This window comes from Acartia tonsa, chromosome 12, assembly GCF_053477335.1.
Source record: "Acartia tonsa isolate MP-2025a chromosome 12, ASM5347733v1, whole genome shotgun sequence".
Taxonomy (NCBI): Eukaryota; Metazoa; Arthropoda; class Copepoda; order Calanoida; family Acartiidae; genus Acartia; species Acartia tonsa.
The window spans coordinates 22,027,769-22,047,054 of NC_137271.1; the positions used below are offsets into that span (position 1 = coordinate 22,027,769).

A 19,286-nucleotide genomic window follows, 5' to 3' on the forward strand; every position below is an offset into this window, starting at 1 on the left:
GATCTGCCACGAAAGCATCAAAGCAACCTTTTAAATATATTGAAGGAAAGTATCTTTTATTGGCCTTGCTACAAAAGAGAAAAAAAAATAAAAGATTAAAAAAAATAAAAGATAAAAAAAATAAAAGATAAAAAACAAAAGACCTAATACAATTTAATTATGATTATTGTATATCCACAAATTCTTATCCATAATCTTAACCTAACCTAACATAACTTAACTTAAGTTTTGTCGTATTACATCTTATATTATTTAGGTCTTTTGTAATTGTAACTTGTAGGATTAGTTCTTTTTAGCAACGCCATTTTATTAACTCATTAAGACATGAGTGTCTTTAAATAAATAGCGCATAACTTTAAGGCATGTGTGTACGTCCGTACGTCCGTTAAGTGCTTTTGACTCCAATGTAAGATTAAATTTTTCTTTGTGTCGAACTAAAAATGTTTTAATTATGTAATGAATCATTATTTACAAATGTATAATACTTTACCATCCTTTTTCTCAAAGCAATTGTTGTTCCGATACTGATTATAATAATACGGCTTAGAGAATTAAAAGAGAATAAAATTATTTTTAATTTTAAGGAAAACGCCAATGATATAGACATAAATGGACTTGTACCACCCTCATTGAAGCAAGACCCTTTATTAGGTAAGTATTTTGGTGCTTTCCCTCCTTCCCATTTTTCCAGCCATACCTGCAGACACACATATAGACATCCTATCCCTTTTATATAAGGATTGTAATGAGCTGTAACCAAGAATTAATTGACTGTTTCGTAATTTTAACTTTTTTGTGGTGATTGTCATATTAGCAGTATAATAATAAAATCTTACACTAGATTAACATGTATTCTAATAAAGAGAAATTTGTAGCTGGCTAAAATAACGATCTCCCTTTACCCCATCACCTCGATCGAAGTGACCAATAAATGATGTCTATGTTAGCAACATTAATTGACGACAATTTTCCCCTGTTATAATATCCACGTATATTCTATATCCATAGGCAATGACGACATTTTTGTCCAATCCTGACCCTTTTAGAAGCGTATTTTCTATTTTATACATAAGCTAATCTTGCTTATTTTATTTCAAGGCCAACTTGTATCTGAATTTGATTCTTCCTACCGTGGACTGAAGGCACCATCCAACAAACAAAATCCACTTTTAAACATTTTAAAAAGAGGTAAAAAATAGTGTTTTTTTTCAACAATTCTCTTTGTCTGTCCGTTTACAAGTCAGTCAGGAAGAAATGAGGTTTTCTTGGCTGCTAATTTAGATAGACAGCTGAAATTTTTAGTGATGATTCCTTTGATCTATGTGCATCTAGTATATATATTGCCTTTTCAGTATGTCTGTCTTTTATGCTTCAAAAGACAAAATAACTTATTTTTAAAAAGTTTCGTGTCTTCTTAAAATTCAGGTTTCTCTTTCTTTTTATGACAACTCAACATCTGTTCTAAACCTACTTTGTCCGTTTGTAAATGTATATTTTGTGTGCTCCACTACCCATGGATATTGTCATACTCGTGAAAAGTCCTAGTACTTTTCCCAAGGACAGAGTGGACAAAATTTATTTGAAGATTTTCCCCATAATTCTTTGAAGCGAAAAATGTGCAAGTTTTCTTACTCTCTTGTTGTTTAATAGCTTGTAAAAAGACATTACACAATAATTATCCAGGATAAAAGTATTATAGATAGAAGCAATTTTTTGTTTTTGTTTCACTAATTACTAGATCGTCAGTTCCAATTGTTTTTGTTAAAAAAAGAATAAAAGATATGTATTTTGAATCTTTTTAGTAAAAATTTTGCACGAAAGGGCCTATACCCAAATTTTTTACCACCCGCAGGGTTTTTATAAGCTATGTCCTGAAAGGACTGAGGGACTTTTATTAAACTCGACTGCGTGCATATATTAGTCATGATTTTTATCCCATTAATTATAAATCTGGGGGGGGGGGGTGAGGTCATAATTGGCCTAAACCTTCAATTTATCTTAATTTTGGATACTTGTAATTCCTGTAGGTTTCTTTTTGAGCAGATATAAATGTTTGTATAATATATCTAGGATAAATGGTATATTTAATAAATTTTAATAGACGAACATATTTTTAATGTGCTCCCTTCTTTTGCCTACAAATTTTAATTGTAAAAACTATAAATGTACTACTAAGTTATTGTGCTTGAAAATCTTGAAGAGTGTCAGATCTAAATACTCAGAATATAAATGTATAGAAGTCGAAACAAAATTGTAAGTAAATTTGTTGAAAAACTGCTTAAAAACAGGATGTTTAAAGCATTTTTACATTTGAGGACTTGATTATAGAGATGCTTTGCTTATAACGCTGTACTTTGGTTTCAAAGGAATCAGCATCCCGAAATCCAATCGGATAATAAAATCACATAAAAATTTCTTGTGAAAAAAGTTAAAAATCAACATGTTTAAAATGGACGTACGGACATTCTGGTGACGATTATAGAGGTGCTACACTTTCTAATTCATAAATAACTACTACAGGAATCACCATAAAAAGTTTGAAATATATAGCACAATTCTAACTGCCTAAATTAACGAGAAAAAAGCTACATGTTATAAATTTTTCTTTTGATATTATTATACTTTAAATCCATGAGATACTGTTTTGTTATAAGCTAAATATAATCAGAAATGCTTAGAGTGGCATCTTTAGATTTCACAAAGAAACTATGACTCAACTATTTTAGTTCATAAAGAGTAAACATACCATAATTGCAGGGGGCGCAGCTGATTTAACTCTTGAATTATCTAATTAAAATTATCTTCATAAATAATAATCCTATAATATAAAATAGGTAGCTATTTATCTGTAGCGAAGGATCTCACTTACCGCTGAACCGATATGGTCTTTTTTTACAGTGAACCTTTTTATAGGTCCCAGGATGGTTTAAAGCTATTTTATTTTCAAAAAAAATCTGGGTATGGTTTTAAGCTATTTTTCTGCCATTCCATGGTTCATTTAGTTGAGTGTTCATACAAATCAAACATTAATTTTGATTTGTAGAAGGGGCAATTTTGTGTATTATCATTACAATTTTACATTAAATAGTTTAGTTTTAAAATCTATTTTTTAAGGTGATAAGGGTTTAATAGAAAATCTGAAGGCCCCAGAATATAAACAGGATCCATTGATCAGGCAGCTTAAAAATCATCCAGAAAAATTCCAGGTACAGTTATTTGCTCTTTTATATTTATTATCCTTTTATATAAAGTAGTAAGGTTTTTTTGTCTGAAGCTTAAGATTCCGATAACTTCTGAACCGATAGAGTTCTCCATTTTAAGGATGCTTAATATAAGTCTCAGGATGGTTTTAGGCTATTTCATTTATTTAGATTTATATCTTTGGATAGTTTTATGCTATTTTTCTGCCGATCCCTTCCCCATTTAATACAAAGACTCTATATGCTAGGGGCACAGTCTCTAGTTAACTTTTAAATTCAATATTTGATTGAAAGGTTTCGTGAATAAATTAATGTAGATATTTATCCCAGAGATTTAAAGGGATAAGGCAATGGCCGTTAAATTGATGTACATCCCCAATGATGATATACAAAATTACCGCTTCTGTAGATTACGAATAGTGGGTGAAATATTTGGACATCAACCAAATGAACCAACCAATCAAAATTCAATAAAAGGCCCTAGGTTGTTAAGCCAACAAAAAAGAAAATATAATTGTTAGACTTTGGGGACTAGTGAACTAAACAGCCCAATGTCCCTCTCTCCCTGTATTTATCCATACTTATTCTTTAATTCTTTCAGTACTTTCCCCTCAAAGTGTTTATCGAACATGGAACCCAACATCTAGTTATTTATTAATCATAAAAAAATGAGGAGTAGTTTTTTATTTCTTCATAATCACTGTAAGAGGCCTTAACCCTGCAGGCTGTCTTTTTATATTTAAAATTTTATACCTGTCTATAAATTTTTTTATTCAATCTTTTATTTTTGAGGAACCTTTATATGCAAAGGAGTAGTAAGGCGCAGAGAAAAAGTCTAAAAACATACCAAAACTTAAATCTAAAAATTAATATGCCCTAAACCACCCTGCAACATATGTGAAGTTTTCCTACAATGGAGAACTCAATCAGTTGATTAGTTCTCGAATTCTTACGCAAGAGAGAAAAAAGGTTATTATCTATATTACAAAGTAGAACGATGTCTGTCTGTCTGTCTGTCTGTTTGTTTGTAGCGAAGGATATCGCTAACCGCTGAACCGATCGGGTTCTCCTTTACAGGGTAGCTTCTCATAGGTCCCGGGAAGGTTTATAATCATTTTCTTGGGGGGTGGGACACCCCCAACCCCCCCCAAAATGAAAAATACCACCCTCCAAATTTTTTTAAAACTAGAATTAAAATTGTGGGGTCGACAACCCCCCCCAAAAATTTTTTTTTTTATAATTTTTCTTTTAAATATAAAATACGAAAAATTGGTTTAATTAAACCTCTTGGGGCAAAGCCCCTAGAGGCTAGGGGCGAAGCCGCTAGTTTTACATAATGGATACCTATCAATCTATATAATTCCTATTTTAGGACGATTTCCTGAATCTACCTCGAAGCCGGCAAAGTGAGTTGTTAGGAATTCTAACCAGCCCTCAAATAAAAGGAGAACATTTTGATGTGGACAAGCTTATACCACCCTCTGTAAGACAGGTTAGTAACATACCCAATGATGATACGCAAAAATTTCCAGTTCTGTGGGTTACGAAAAGTGGTTGAAAAATGTATTGTAGTATAAAGGAACAAGGGGAGTTCATTACATAATTAGCGCAAATTTTAAAAAATAAAACAAAATCTTTTATGAAACAAGTTAATAAATCATAATTTAAACAATTTCCTATTGAAAATATCTTCACAATAAAATGTTAGCCTTCTATCTTTGATATAAACCAAGAAATTCACATTTTTCCGTAGCTGACACACAGACGGACAAACTGAATCATAAAGTAGTTTCGCTACTACAAATGTGATATCTTAGGATGTGTTATTGAATCAGTTGAAAGGAAACCAGATGGATAAATCGGATGGATTTGAAATACCATCCTCCACTCTCAGGTCAGTGATTGAAGTTAGGAACAGATCAAATTCCATTGCAAAGAAATGACACATTATTTTTACCCTATTCCAGGGGGGGGGGGGGGAAGGTTCTGATAGTTTATATTCCGAGGGGGGGTAGTTGTACTTCAGCATGTCGGAGCTAAAAAAAATTGGTTATAATCTTATAATTGCAGATTTAATAACCGCGGAAAGCTGTTTATAATACGATGCGAGAAATAACCATAATTGGTGTTCTTTCATAATTTACAGCATTTGATTATGACTTGGCGTGTTATTTTAAATGAATATTTGAACCCAACAAAACATTTGATGATATTTCATCAAAAAAATGCATAGCATTTCAAAGTTTTATTCATAGAAAACTAAGGTGACACTTATTTTTCAAATTGATATAACAATATTAAACATAACCTTAGTATTAAGATATGTAAGTCTTTAAGCTTTTATAAAGAATTTTAATGTTAGAGGTAGATTTGAAATCTGCATAAAATTTTGAGGATTTTTTTTTATAAAATTCGTTTTTTGCATAATTCTTTATTTAAAAGCGGAAATACAATTTAAGTTAATTAATTTTGACATCCGTGATAGGTGGATTGAAAACTATCCGCGCTCTAATTGGTTGAATTATGTAAGACACTTAAGTTTCTCCAATCAGAGCGCAGATAGTTTTCAATCCACCAATCACAGATGTCAAAATTAATTAACTTAAATTGTAGTTCCGCTTTTAGATAAAGAATTATACAAAAAACGAATTTTATATAAAATCATTAAAATTTGATGCAGATTTCAAATCTACCTCTAACATTATTTTCTATCCAACTTTCCAATATATCTCACTTAGTATATTCTCAAAAAAATTTAAACTTACTTGCTCTTGTTTGTGCATAGACACCTTTAAACCCCTTTGATATCAGGCTTACAGATGGCTGCCGAGCCCTGAATCGTACCTTTCAGATAATTAAGATTATATTTTTAAGATTAAGATTTTTGTGGGGAGGTGGTACTAATTACCCTCCTCCCGAAATAGGGCTAATAAAAGTTTCTAGAAATCAATAAATCTTTATGGAAATTTTTCTAACATATAATTTTAATTTTAGAAATGAAGCAGTTAATTTTGATCTACCTAATGACTCTGCCATTCCTAGGTAAGTAGAAAGTTCTGTCTCAATAATGATAATTTGTTCTGCAATATTTCATTTTAAAAACATGTTACTTGCCTCTTTTTAGGATCTTTAACCATGCAGAGCGCATTACAGATTTTTTCTATATAAAAAAGCAGGATGTGTGTTTCTCTGATGATAGAAAGCAAATTATTGATTTTGTTAGTAAAACCAGTTAGATAATGACTGATTTACATCCCCAATGATGATACTCAAAATAAACCCCTTCTGTATATTACAATTCGTGGTTGAAACGTTTGGTGGACACTCAACATAATTAACCAACCAATCTACATTTTATGGAGTCCCAAAATTTTTAAAGCCAACTATTAAGAAAACGTTAAAATAAATTTTTGGAAACAATCTCATTGTAGTAATCCTTTGTTTTATTATGATCACAATCACACTTTTTGGTATCATATAAAATAAACTTTTTAGCACAACCAATGTTCCAAGCACAAGCTTACTATCAAGACAGCCAAAAGAAGGTTTCATAGAGCTACCAATTATACAACAAGATACTAATACAGAGAATCAAAATTCAGGTGAGTAAAATTAATTAAATGCTAAATGCCTATACATACAATTCAAATATAAGATTATTATGATAGATATTATAAAAAAAACTCAATGCTTAAAATTACCTAATAAAGATGCTTATTATTTCATATAATAATAGTAACTTTGCTACTATAAGCTTCAAGGGGGACTTGAGCAAAGCGGGGAAGGGGGTAAGTCGACATTCTTAATAGGTTTACTTTTAAATTGAATAAAAGAATAGGGGTGGGGTATTTTTCTCTAAGGAGAGTGTAGGTATTCTTCCCCAAACTAGTTATACGCACAGCTCCCCTGACCCATGATAGCCTTCACTGAATAAGAAGAATATTAGTGTGTATATAATTTTGCAATTTTTTAGACTTTGAAAGAGACCCGTTGAAACGGCCTTTATTTCCAAGGTAAAATTTATTTCAAGTATGCTTTAGAAACCAACTTATATCCACTGAATTAGAACCGGTTCGTAGTCATACCAAAAAATCATGTATCGCATCATAAAATCATAATATTAATACCAGTTTTGTTAGCCCAACATTTTAATGAACTTTAATAATTGTTGAGGCTTAAAGTAAGAAAAATATATTTCCAGTCGTTCTGAAAAAGCCCAATCTTTACGCTTTTGTATAATTTTTGAGGAGTACGATTCCTGTGACGTCATATAAAAAGGGAAGGGGGGAAGAATAGTTATTTCTTTCATCGTATTATAAACGGCTTTCCGCGAATATAGAATGTACAATTATAAGATTAAAACCAGTTTTTTAGCCCCGAAGTGCCGAAGGCACGGGCTAATCTTATGATTGTACATTTTTTATATTCGTAGAAAGCTGGATATAATACGATGCTATACATAGTTTTTTCGTATGGATGAGAACCGGTTCCTATCCACCGGATTCGAATGAATACGAGAAAATCTCTTCCCTTTTCTCCCATCTCTTTTGAAGAGATTTTCTTCCCCCCTTCCCTATTTCTTTCCCGAAGCGTATATGACGTAACTGGAATCGTACTCCTCAAAAGTAATACAAAAGCGGGAAAGATTGGGCTTTCTCGTCGTTCTATGTATGAATAAACTGGATGTCATTGTCTATGTATGGAAGTAGTAGGGTGTATGTTTGCCAGCATTGGCTGTTTCATTCGACTTAAAGTTAAGAATGTTTGTTATTTGTAATTCTACATCATAATCAATTCTCAAAATTAGGTAAAACTTAACTTTTTTCAGAGTTATTGAGAGCAATGATATTCGACCTCCTTCTGAACAGGTATTATTACTTATTTATATACTAGCGGCTACGCCCCCTAAAGGCCTCTAGGGGCACATAAAATATTTTTTTCTTCAATTTATTCTAAGATCAGCTGTTTACCAAAAAACATTTTTTTAGGCCGCTATAAGGGGTTACATATTTTTTTTTCGATTTCTCTTGGGAGGGTGATAGTTCCATCCCCCCTAATAGCTATAAACCTCCCCAGGAACTATGAGAAGCTACCATGTAAAGGAGGATAACCATATAGATTCAGTTGTTAGCGAAATACTTCGGTCCACACAGACAGTCACTGCACAGAGATCCTTTTACTTTTTATAAGATTTTTTTACTTTGTCTGCGAGTATATTAATACTGCTCTGAATTACATAAAATTAATATTGGCTTTTTCTATTTGTTATCAGAGATATATTGAGTTAAGATTAAATGAGAATATTTACTATACAATTTATCTTACAGTTATACTGTTATGTTATTTTAGGACTTTCTACATTAAAGTACTAATGGATATTGTCATCCTTGTTATATATATGTTTTTTTGCAGACTGGGCTAGGTGATCGAAGGATTGAACCCCTGACCCCATCAAGTGATAGACAGGATACTCTACTGAAAAGCCTGCAGAGTATTAGAGATAAATTTAGGTAATCATTAACCCCTATCAGTTGGGGTCGGTTTATTTTTTTACTCATTTTCTGTAAATGCAGGGATCTAAAGGGATAAGACAATGGCCGATAAATTGATGTACATCCCCAATGATGTTACTGCTCCTGTTGGTTAAAAATCAGTGGTTGCAATGTTTGGACACTTTACTTAATGATCAACCTATCAAAGTCCCCAAAATTATTTTAAAAACGCATAAGAAAACCTTTTATAAAACTTTGGGGATTTCTGTAGTAAACAAACCAACGTCCCCTCCCTCCCTGGTGAAAAAGATAGAGGGCTGTAACTAAATAATTTTTTTATCTGGTTATTACACATATCTGAGAGTTTCTTAACATCACCACCCTGGCGGGCTCTGGATGCCAGCAAACCTGGCAGGCTCATCAATTCGACTTCAACAAAGCATTTTATAGTGTCTAAATACTTTAATACCCTTTAATTACACTAATTATTATAAAACATATGTGTCTAAGCCAATTATAGGTTCCATCTTCTATCTATCTAACTACCTATCTATCTATCTATCTGTCTATTATCTATCTATCTATTTAACCATTTATCTATCTCTCTATGAAGGGGGACCCTACCTAAACGGCCAGGAAGCCCTGACACCCAGCTGGAAGATAAAATCCTGTCAGTACCCTCCATCCGACAAAATCCTCTGCTTAAGCTATTAAAACCTAACATGGGCCCTAAACATCAAGATCTATTCAGGTAAAGCCTAATATTTTAGCACAGCTACTCTATTACTTGGATGTGCTGTACGTACATCCGTAAGTTCGAACGAAACTCAGACAGTCACTTAAACAGGCCTTCCCTTGGTTATTAACGGATTTTAGATATTGATCATCAGAACCTAATAGAACTGCGAAACGGACATTTCAATTTTATTTTTTACGGGTGTGAAGCTTTCTATTTTTAAAAGTAGTTTAATTTTTTTTTAAGATTGGGGAGGTTTTTTACCTAGGGACGATTTCTCTTTGGGGGGCGGTGGCACCTTTCCCCAAAATAGTTATATATCTTGTATGGTCGTAAATCAATCTTTACTGTAAAGGATAAGGATATTGTTCTAACAGTTAGCGAGGTACTAAGCCACCGACAGACAAACAACATATTACTTATTACATATTATTTGTGTTTAGGCCACCTCCCCGGGCACCCGTCAATGCACACAGACCTCCTGCTTTTGATCAAGGTAAACAAATTTAAAAAAAAAAACTATGTTGACCGACTTCAATAGTATGTCAGATCCAAGAAAATACGATACTGAGAAGCATTTTATAGTGCCTATATAAAAAGACGTCGTACTGGCCAATTGAAATATATTCTGTCCTCCCATTGGTAATTTAGTTTGTGAATTTGCCTATCTTTGGTCATTTGTAATTTATAACGTTTTTATAGAAAGTATAAAAATTTTCTGTTTTAGTTGAGACAGTAGCTCCACATAACAATGAAGGAAATGAGGGCCAAAGTTTTGGAAAATTGATCAATCATCAAATTGAAGGTATTGTACTTTTTTGTAATAACTTATTCATTTGAGGAATGATTAATTGTTCTTTCTGTGAATCTCAGAATTATATCTTTACCTTCATTTTATCTTAGTTAGAAATAAAATAACAAGGATGACAACACTAATAAAAGCCAAGATCTAAAGTTTCAAGGAAGGACAAGCTAACAATAACGTTTGTAGTGTCAGAACTTAATAATCAGAACCAACAAAATTTTATAGAAGTTGCAAAATTGCTTAAATATACGATACTTTATAAGGATACATTTTTATTTTTAGGATTTAGTTATGAAGATGCTATGCTTATAATTTTGTACCTTGTTGTCCTTGGAATCACTATTACAATGTTCAGATGAAAAGTTGTTGTCAAAATAAATTATTATAAGTTTGAAATCAATGGTACAATTCTAATACAGCTAAATTAATGGAAAGTGCTATACGTTACGGTACGTTACGGCCGAACGGACCGACAATGATAATGATAAATGTTCGCTTTTAATAATTAAAATCTGTATTTCAGAAACATTGATGGATTCTCTATCGTTCACAGATGTTCTTACCCTACCAAACAGAAGTTTCAAGGTAACAAATTATATTTCCTTCGACTAAAAACCGGTTTTTAAGTTTTAAGAGCACTGAAACAAAAGATTGGTTGATTAAGGGAGTGAGGAGGGTGTGAAGGGGGTCAACCATCTACATTAATTTTTTGTTTTAAAAGGTTCCTCTCTTGACAGGGTGAAGGTAACCTTGAGAGGGTGGAGGTAACCTTTCCTAGAATAGGTATAAACCTTCCCTGGGTATATAAGAAGCTTCACTGTAGTGAAGAACAATGGGAACTTATGGAACACAGTAATAGTGTCTGACTGATTATGACGTAACAAAAAAATTAGCCAATGAGAGGCCACTATAAATTTTACCATTGGTCAATAACGGCCTCTCATTGGCTAATTTTTTTTTGTTGCGTCATAAGCAGTCAGACACTATTACTGTGTTCACTTTACGCTAAACACTTCATGTTACTTTTATATCAGGATATATATTTTTCTACATCAAGAAGTGTTCTTAATTATAACAAATTTATATATATGAAATGATCCATAATTAGGAACAGTTTGACTTAATCATAGCATTTGACAACAACCCAACACCAAACTTTCATTACTTACTTTTTATTACTTTTTTGTAGGATAAACTGCAAATAGTAATGGACAAGCTTGAATCTGATAATACTTCTGAAAAGGATATTGCCAAGTTTGATAATCTTCTACAATTTATTGTACAAAAGGTAAGATATTGTTATCCATTATGGCTCTAAAACCGTTTAATATCTGCTGGATTAGAACCGGTTCTACGCTGTACTGAAAAATCATGTAAAGCATCGTATATCAGATAATTTTCCCAGAATATCAGAATGAAAATCATAAAATTAATCCGCGGAAAGATGTCTATAATACGATGCTGTAAATACTTCTGGAAAAGATTTTTGCAAAGTTTGACAATCTTCTACAATGTATTGTTCAAAAGGTCTGTAATGATTTTCAACTAATCAGTATCAGATCTGATTTACCCAGTACCAAATATAACCTAACCTAACCTGAACAAAGTAATAAACAAACAAACAATAACTACTCTCCTCACACCTTTATTTTAATTTGTCAAAAAAATAGGTGGAGGGTTTCAATAATCCACAGGCACAGGCAAGTTAAGTTTTTAAAAGTTAAGAGATGGGGTGGGGTCTTTTTTATAGGTATTTGAATTATACTAAGAGTTATTTATCTCATCCTATTATTACAGCTTTCCGAGGAAATGAAAAATTATAAGATTAGGCCCGTTCATTCGATTTTATGATTTTTATTTTAATATTCTTAGAAAATTTTCTGTTATACTTTGCTATACATGATTTTTCAGTATTGCTGAGTATCATTTCTAATCCAGCGGATATTAATCGGTTTTGAAGACATACTGGAAAATAATTTACCTTCGGTAATTGATCATCATGCATGTTCTTGTTTAGGCTAAGAATGAAACTAAAGATAAATCAGATTTACAAGCCAAGGTGGAAATTGTTGACACTATGCTGGATAAATTTATACAGGTCACACTTTTGTTCTATTTTATTATTAAAATGTTTTTATATTTAAAATCTTAAAGAATGTTTTTTCAACCTATGTATATTTAATAATAACACACAGACATTTGGCTTTCATTGTATTTCAAAAGTGTGGAGGCGGATTTCTTTGACTAAAGTGATTATGTTTTTGAAATTGTTTTTGGAATACTAGTTTAGAAGATAAATTGGGGGGGGGGGGGGTATGATATTTGGCCATAAATGTAAGTGGATGGTGATTCTGCTCCTTGAATTTACAACTGCTAAAGAGTTTGAGAGTTTAATCATGGAATATAATGGGAGAATATTTTTAGGATTTTTATTAAAAACATTTTACAAAAAAAATTATAAAGACAAAGCTATAACAAATAAAATAAAAAAAACAATTATTATTCTAGGAAAATAAAGAAAGAGCACAGAAAACCATGATGAAGGGCAAAGATAAAACAAATCCAGTTCAAACAGGTTAATTAACTTTCATACCAATACATAAAAATGTAATATGTATGTCTGTCTGTCTGACGTCAGTATGCCTCTGTAACCCAGCGTTTTATATCTACTTCATCTTATTCATTGGCTTATATTAAGTTTGATTGGTATGTCAAAAACTAGTAGTGTCCAACTTTAAGCCCTAAGTTTAATCTACAGAGGAGTAGTTTTGTTTTTAATCATTGGGGAAGTATATTAGTTCATCGTTCATTGTCTTATCCCATAAGATCCCTGACTCAATTACTCTTACATAAATGATAAGCATTGGTAAATTGGATATAGAATATTAGTGGATATATTGACTAGGGAAAATTTGTTGTCCATTTAGGTTACTAATATAGACATGGTTTAATGGTCAGTTTGCTCATCCAGTAGATGGTTAGGGGATGGGGTAAGGGGAGTGGAGAAGGGTATCGTTATTTTAGCCGGCTGCGAGTATTACTTTAATAGAGTAGTTGAAACTCTGGTGCAACATCCAAGTATAATATATCCAAGTATAATAGGCGACTGAATTGTTTTTCTTTTTCTTTTAGAAAATGAAGAAATACTGCAAAAAATGAAAAGCACCGAGAATCAGAATGCCAAACGTCAGAGATTCAACAAGAAGTTCAGCAAAAAGCCGCCCAAACCCAAGAATATTAATCTAGATCTACCCACGAGGAATTCATGAAATTTTTATGACAACCTTATATAAAATTATCAGGATCTTTGTCTGTTTGTGTGTTAGTCACTAACCTCTGAACCGATATGGTTCTCCTTTACAATGCAATGTAGCATCTCATAAGTAATGGGAACTTGAAAAGGTTCATAACTATTTTGGGGGATGGTAAAACTACTCTCCCAAGAGAAAACGAAACTAGAAAAGAAATACCTAAAATCGTATCCTTATTTTAGCCAGCTGCAAGTATCGCTTTATTAGAGCAAATGAAAATCTGTTGCAACATCCAAGTAATGATATTTCGATTGTAAAAATGAATGTATGAACTTGTATAGAATTAGCAGCTCTGGCAAGTCAAATCAAAGGTTTAACCTGCCAGATAGACGGAGGCCTCCAAAACAGGTAATCAGGCATTACACACTGAGAGACAGACTGGTATACAAATAGACATACATACAGACATACTGACTGATATACAGACAAGAGTACTGACATAAACAGACAGACAGACATTCAGACAGATATACAGACAGACATACAGAAGACAGACTACAGACATACATTCAGACAGATATACAGAAAGACATACAAAAATACTTACAGACAGACTTATATACAGACAAGCAGACATATAGAGATAAAAACAAGCCACTGACATACATACAGATATACTGACTAATATAGAGACATACTGACTGATATACAGACAGACAGACATACAAACACACATGCAGACATACATACAGACAGAAATAAAAACATACAACTGACATACAAACAGACAAATAGACAGGCATACAGACATACATGCAGACAGACAGACAGACATATAGACAAGCATACATACAGGCATACAGACATACATGCAGACAGACAGACAGACAGACAGACATACAGAAATACATACATACAAACAGACAAACAAAAGCATATAATTACAGACGGACATACAGACTGAAATACAGACAGACAAAATTATTCAACATCAAAAAATTGTATATTTTAACTTCTTCTTAGAATGATAATTTGGAGTTTAGCCTGCCCACCCGTCCCAAGCCCAAAGATTATGATATTGAGATTGGAAATTTGAATCTACCCACAAGAAATCATCCTAGAATCAAGCCATCCAGGTAAAATTTTAGTGCTTTCCCTCATAGTACCCTCCAGTAAAGTAAAAGAATAGAGTGGGCACGATTGATATGTAACTCTACCCAAGGGGTGGGGACCTTGTGCTAACTTTTGGGTCTTTGAAATCAACTAATAGCGTCGGAAATACAAACACAGCTAAAGAATACAAAGCAATTTGCTAGCAGACGATAAGGGTCTCCAACTTACTTAAACTAACCTATTATTTCATTTTAGGTTTAGACGGCCTGATCAACCAAAAAATCCATTACTAAGGTAAACTCAATATCATTTTTTTATTTATGAAAAAATGATATCATTCAACTCGAAATTATTCATTTTTACGTAGCTGTGTTTAGTGCCCTAGGAAAATGGGCTTAAATGTTACAGCTTTTGGCCTACCCATGCTATGGACGTCATAGTAGAGGGAAAGAGAAATGGAAGGGGGAAAGAAACACCTTAGAAATGAGATGGGTTATAGGGTATTACCTGACGTCAATAGAATAGGCAGGCAAAAAGCAGTGACAGCTATCCCAATTTTGTTAGGGCACTATAGATAGCTACATTTAAAAAAAAATCATATTATTATACTGGACGGATATAGGATGTAATTGTACGTGGATATATTGACAGAGGAACATTTTTCCTCTTTCTAACTCAATAGACCTGATTTATTGATCAGTTCGTTTATCCCGTAGAAATGAAGAGGATGGGGTAAAGGGGTTGGATTGGGGTATAGTTATTTTAGTCAGCTGCGATTATCTCTTTTTCTGAGTACATGAAAATGGAACACCCAAGTAATAACATATGAATTATTTTCAATTTATTTGCCACCTAATTTTTAGGCCTCTAAAATCTGATGACAACGGCCATGTAGAAAACTTGACTGCACCTCCCAAACGAATCTTGAAGATCTCGAAAGTGAAAACCTCTGACCTCCTGGAGACCTCACAGAGGCTGGAATTGCGTCCTGATGAAGCTTTGAGACAACTATTCCTTCAGGAACAAAATTGTCATCAATTTTTATTTTGCATTTTAAATTTTAATGTGAAAAATCGTTTTTTTTAAAAATAATATGTCTGTTAAGAATAAGCACTGATACATAAATAAATTTTCCTGTGCCTAACCCCTGCGAGGTCCTCAAACCTGTGATACTGATATCCAGTTTCCAATAAAACCTAACAGAAATAAATAGACAAACCAAGGAAAAACTAACCTCCCCCCCACCCCCCTCCTTTAATTTAATTTCATTTCCAAAATACGGGGAGGGGGGTATTTGTGCTTAATAAAATAACGCATACTATATTATAATCGAAACTTATAAATAAAAATGACATTTCTATAAATCCTAGGATACGGATGAAGATATTCAAAATTATATCAGGTAAATACGCTTTTTTTATGATCTTATCAGATATTATCTTTTAGCATAATTAAACGTGGTTAGCTAATTTGTATCATTTTACAACAGTAACCGGATGTCTATTTGTGCGTCTGTCTGTTAGTAGATATTGCTAACCTTAGTAGTACTATATGGTTCTCCTTCACAATAAACTATCTATAGGCCCAGTAAATGTTTATAACTATTTTGGGGGAGAATACCTAATCCCTCCTAAGAATAATCCCCCCTTGAAAAAAAAACCTTAAATATTTTCTTTTTAAAAGTAGAAATGAATGTGGATGGTTTACTTCCTCCCTTTACCTTCCCTGAAATGCCTCGAGAGGCATTAACCGCGAATAACTAATATATTTTACCAGAGAGTTGATAGCAGATGATGTGGAAGGAGCAGCCACGGTCCTTTCTGAACTATTCCAATATTCAGGTAGTTAATTTCTCACGTGCCATATAAGATAGACACTTGAAATTTTTGGTGAAGATTTTATGTACAAATGAGCATCTATTATATTATTTACTAGCGGCTACGCCCATAGAGGCCTCTAGTGGCACTTTAAATGTTGTTGTTTGTAAAAGTTATTTTTTTATGTACGATACCTCCTTACTTGACGTTGAAGTCTCCCCTAAATTAAAATTTTTTTTTATTTTTTTGTCATTTCTCTTGGGAGGGTGGTGGTACCCTCCCCCAAAATAGTTATAAACCTTTCCGGGACTTATGAGAAGCTACCCTGTTAAGGAGAACCCGATCGGTTCAGTGGTTAGCGAGATCCTTCGGTACAGACAGACACACAGACAGACAAACATCCTGTTACTTTAGTATAAGGATATTATTTTTTTGAATTCTTCTGTCTGTTGGGAATGCTAAAAAGACCATTTATGATGGTTTTGTGATTTTCTATATAGTTTTCTCTTTCTCTTTCAAATTTCCTTCTTTCATTTTTTTTATACTGATTATCTGTTTTATACATAGATTGGACCGTTTCTTATTCCAATTACTATTGATATTGTCATCCTTGTTTGTCTTCTTTTTATAATTTTTCTCAGAGGTCGGGAATCGGAAATTTATTTGAACTTTAAATTGCCGATTGTTTAATACTTTGTAAACTTGGGGTAAAACATATTTTTATGCGTGCGTGTTTACGCTGGAAATAAAAAGTAATACTTTCTAGTATGGCTTCTAAACCCATTGATATCCGATGGATTATAACTGGTTCACAGCCATACTGAAAAAAAATCGCATTACAGACAATTTGCAACGAATCTTAAAATAAAACGCATAAGAAATTACATTACAGACAATTTCTATCAAATATTAAAATAAAAATCATAAGATTAATACCAGTTCTGTTATCCCGGGACTTTTAAAATAACTGGTTTTACTCTTATTATTTTTATTTAATAACTGCGGAAAGCTGTCTATAATACGATGCGATTAATAGCTATTATATCTATAGAACCAGCAGAGAAAGCTGAGACAGTGAAAGAGATACTTGATATGATTGGTAAAGATCCTGACGCCGTTATCAATGCTTTCACAGATCTTGTCAAGTAAAATTTATTCATTTTTTTAAGGTGCGAAGCTACTCTATAATTCACTTTGTCTGGCTGTACGTCAGTCTGACTGTAATACTATGGGGGAAATTCAAATAGATGGTTGGGATTTTTGGTAAATATTTTCTGTATCATAAAGTTTGCCTGAAATAATTTACTTGATCGTTCAGTCTGTCAAGCATTAAAAGACATTAGTAATGATTTTCTTAAGAAAAGGTTTCGTGAGTTCTATGAATCTTCTCCTTTTACGAGATATTGGTGCTTCGCTACTTATGGATGTTGTCATCCTTGTTTAAATTCTGAGACAAGGTTTATGGTTTCAGGACAAAGAAAGTAGTAATAAAAGCTGATTTTCTGATGGATGTCTATAAATAATTGACACCCAATGTATACAGGATATTTGTTGAAATATTGATAGGGAAAAAACTACTGTTAATTGCAATTACGAAATCATGTATAGGTCAGTTTGTTCATCCAGTAAAAGGGGAGGGGGTAAAGGGAGTGGATGGGGATAATGGTTATTTTAGCCAGTTACGAGCATCAATTTATCAGAGTATATGAAAATCTGGTGCAATAATAAATCGATTATTGACCCTATAGTAAAACAACTGATCCCCGTTTAAATGTTTTTTTTTTATAGGGAGAAGAGAGGGGAAGAGCGGTTTGAAGCCCCGCTACCAACCGAAGGACTGGGACCATTTATTGAAGTTACGGAACAAAATGTAAGATTTTTGGCGGTTTCCTTCATAGTGCCTATTGAGCACTAAGACCCTCTTTCCCCTATTTTGAAATAAATAAAAAATAAAGGGATTGGGTAGTGTTGTGTTTATTAATTTATTACTTTCGTTTAGGTTAGGTTAGTTTATTTAGGGTACTAGATTGTCCCGCAGAGTTAGTGTCACATGCATGGGTTAGGCGTAAGGGAAAAATGTAAGAGGGGGGAGGTTCAGTGTTCAACTTCTTTTTTGAGGGAAAACACTGATTGTTAATAGATATTTATACTTCTTGTAGGAAAGAAAGATAGGACACTAGATAGAAAGTAGAATATAGATAATACATATAATTATAATCAACAATGTCTTTTTCCTTCCTGGTTTTCTATTCATTTTTTTAGGTGCCGAGAATCGAACCAGCCTTAAACTTCCCTACTGAAGAAGAAGAAGAATCCTTTACAACAACTACTTCTACCACTACCACGACTACTACTACAACAACCACTACAATAACAACAACAACATCAATAACTACAACGTCTGCACAAGGAAAGTTGTTGTTAAGTTATTTATCACTAGCGGCTGCGCCCTAATCATCTAGGGAAACTGCATTCAAATTGACAGAAAAATAGTTTAAAACCATCCAAAGACATAAAACTGAAAATTGAATATCCTTAAACCATACCGGGACTACGTGAAGATTCCCTAAATTTGGGGCTCAATCGGTTACGCCAATATCGAAATCTCAGGATACAGAAGAAAAAACCTAATTCTTTTTTCATTTCTTATCATTTCATTCAAATTTATATTTCTATTACTTATAAATAATTAAGTATTTCTTTGTAGTAGCTTAGCTACTCTATAGTTCACTTTGTCTGTCCTTCAGTCCGAATGTGCAGTGCATATTTTACTTTGTCCGTTGATCTCACGTCACAGTAATGCTTGAAAAGATCAATATTACAAGATGTGAAATACAAGAATAATAAATTATATTCTTGATTTTAACAGATG

The 19,286-nt window shown here is 32.8% G+C and overlaps 3 protein-coding genes across 3 annotated transcripts in view; 1 reads left to right on the forward strand and 2 right to left on the reverse strand.

The window, feature by feature from the left end:
* Positions 1 to 19,286, reverse strand: part of LOC145334352 (chloride intracellular channel Clic-like) — a 426,064-nt gene that overhangs the window by 402,471 nt on the left and 4,307 nt on the right. The window lies entirely within an intron of this gene.
* Positions 1 to 19,286, reverse strand: part of LOC145334353 (putative isocitrate dehydrogenase [NAD] subunit beta, mitochondrial) — a 60,690-nt gene that overhangs the window by 37,096 nt on the left and 4,308 nt on the right. The gene's annotated exons all lie outside the window — the stretch shown is intronic.
* Positions 565 to 18,868, forward strand: LOC145333247 (uncharacterized). The gene is made up of 27 exons (XM_080178383.1): positions 565 to 651; positions 1,099 to 1,188; positions 3,115 to 3,206; positions 4,573 to 4,692; positions 5,018 to 5,094; positions 6,195 to 6,242; positions 6,696 to 6,802; positions 7,174 to 7,213; positions 8,029 to 8,068; positions 8,613 to 8,710; positions 9,306 to 9,443; positions 9,872 to 9,924; positions 10,156 to 10,233; positions 10,757 to 10,818; positions 11,423 to 11,521; positions 12,251 to 12,331; positions 12,742 to 12,808; positions 13,366 to 13,490; positions 13,824 to 13,892; positions 14,508 to 14,620; positions 14,853 to 14,891; positions 15,461 to 15,662; positions 15,968 to 15,999; positions 16,374 to 16,438; positions 17,466 to 17,559; positions 18,203 to 18,284; positions 18,677 to 18,868. Exons 5-27 carry the CDS (start codon positions 5,051 to 5,053, stop codon positions 18,866 to 18,868), a joined length of 1,968 nt encoding a protein of 655 aa, XP_080034509.1. The 5' UTR covers positions 565 to 651; positions 1,099 to 1,188; positions 3,115 to 3,206; positions 4,573 to 4,692; positions 5,018 to 5,050.

What these genes read in the sequence shown, in the direction of transcription:
- LOC145333247 (XM_080178383.1), top strand. Translation starts at nt 5,051, where the DNA reads ATGGATAAATCGGATGGATTTGAAATACCATCCTCCACTCTCAG. An exon ending in TTCGACCTCCTTCTGAACAG is followed by an intron (nt 8,069 to 8,612) that starts GTATTATTACTT and finishes GTTTTTTTGCAG; the next exon opens with ACTGGGCTAGGTGATCGAAG. An exon ending in TTAATCTAGATCTACCCACG is followed by an intron (nt 13,491 to 13,823) that starts AGGAATTCATGA and finishes ATGAACTTGTAT; the next exon opens with AGAATTAGCAGCTCTGGCAA.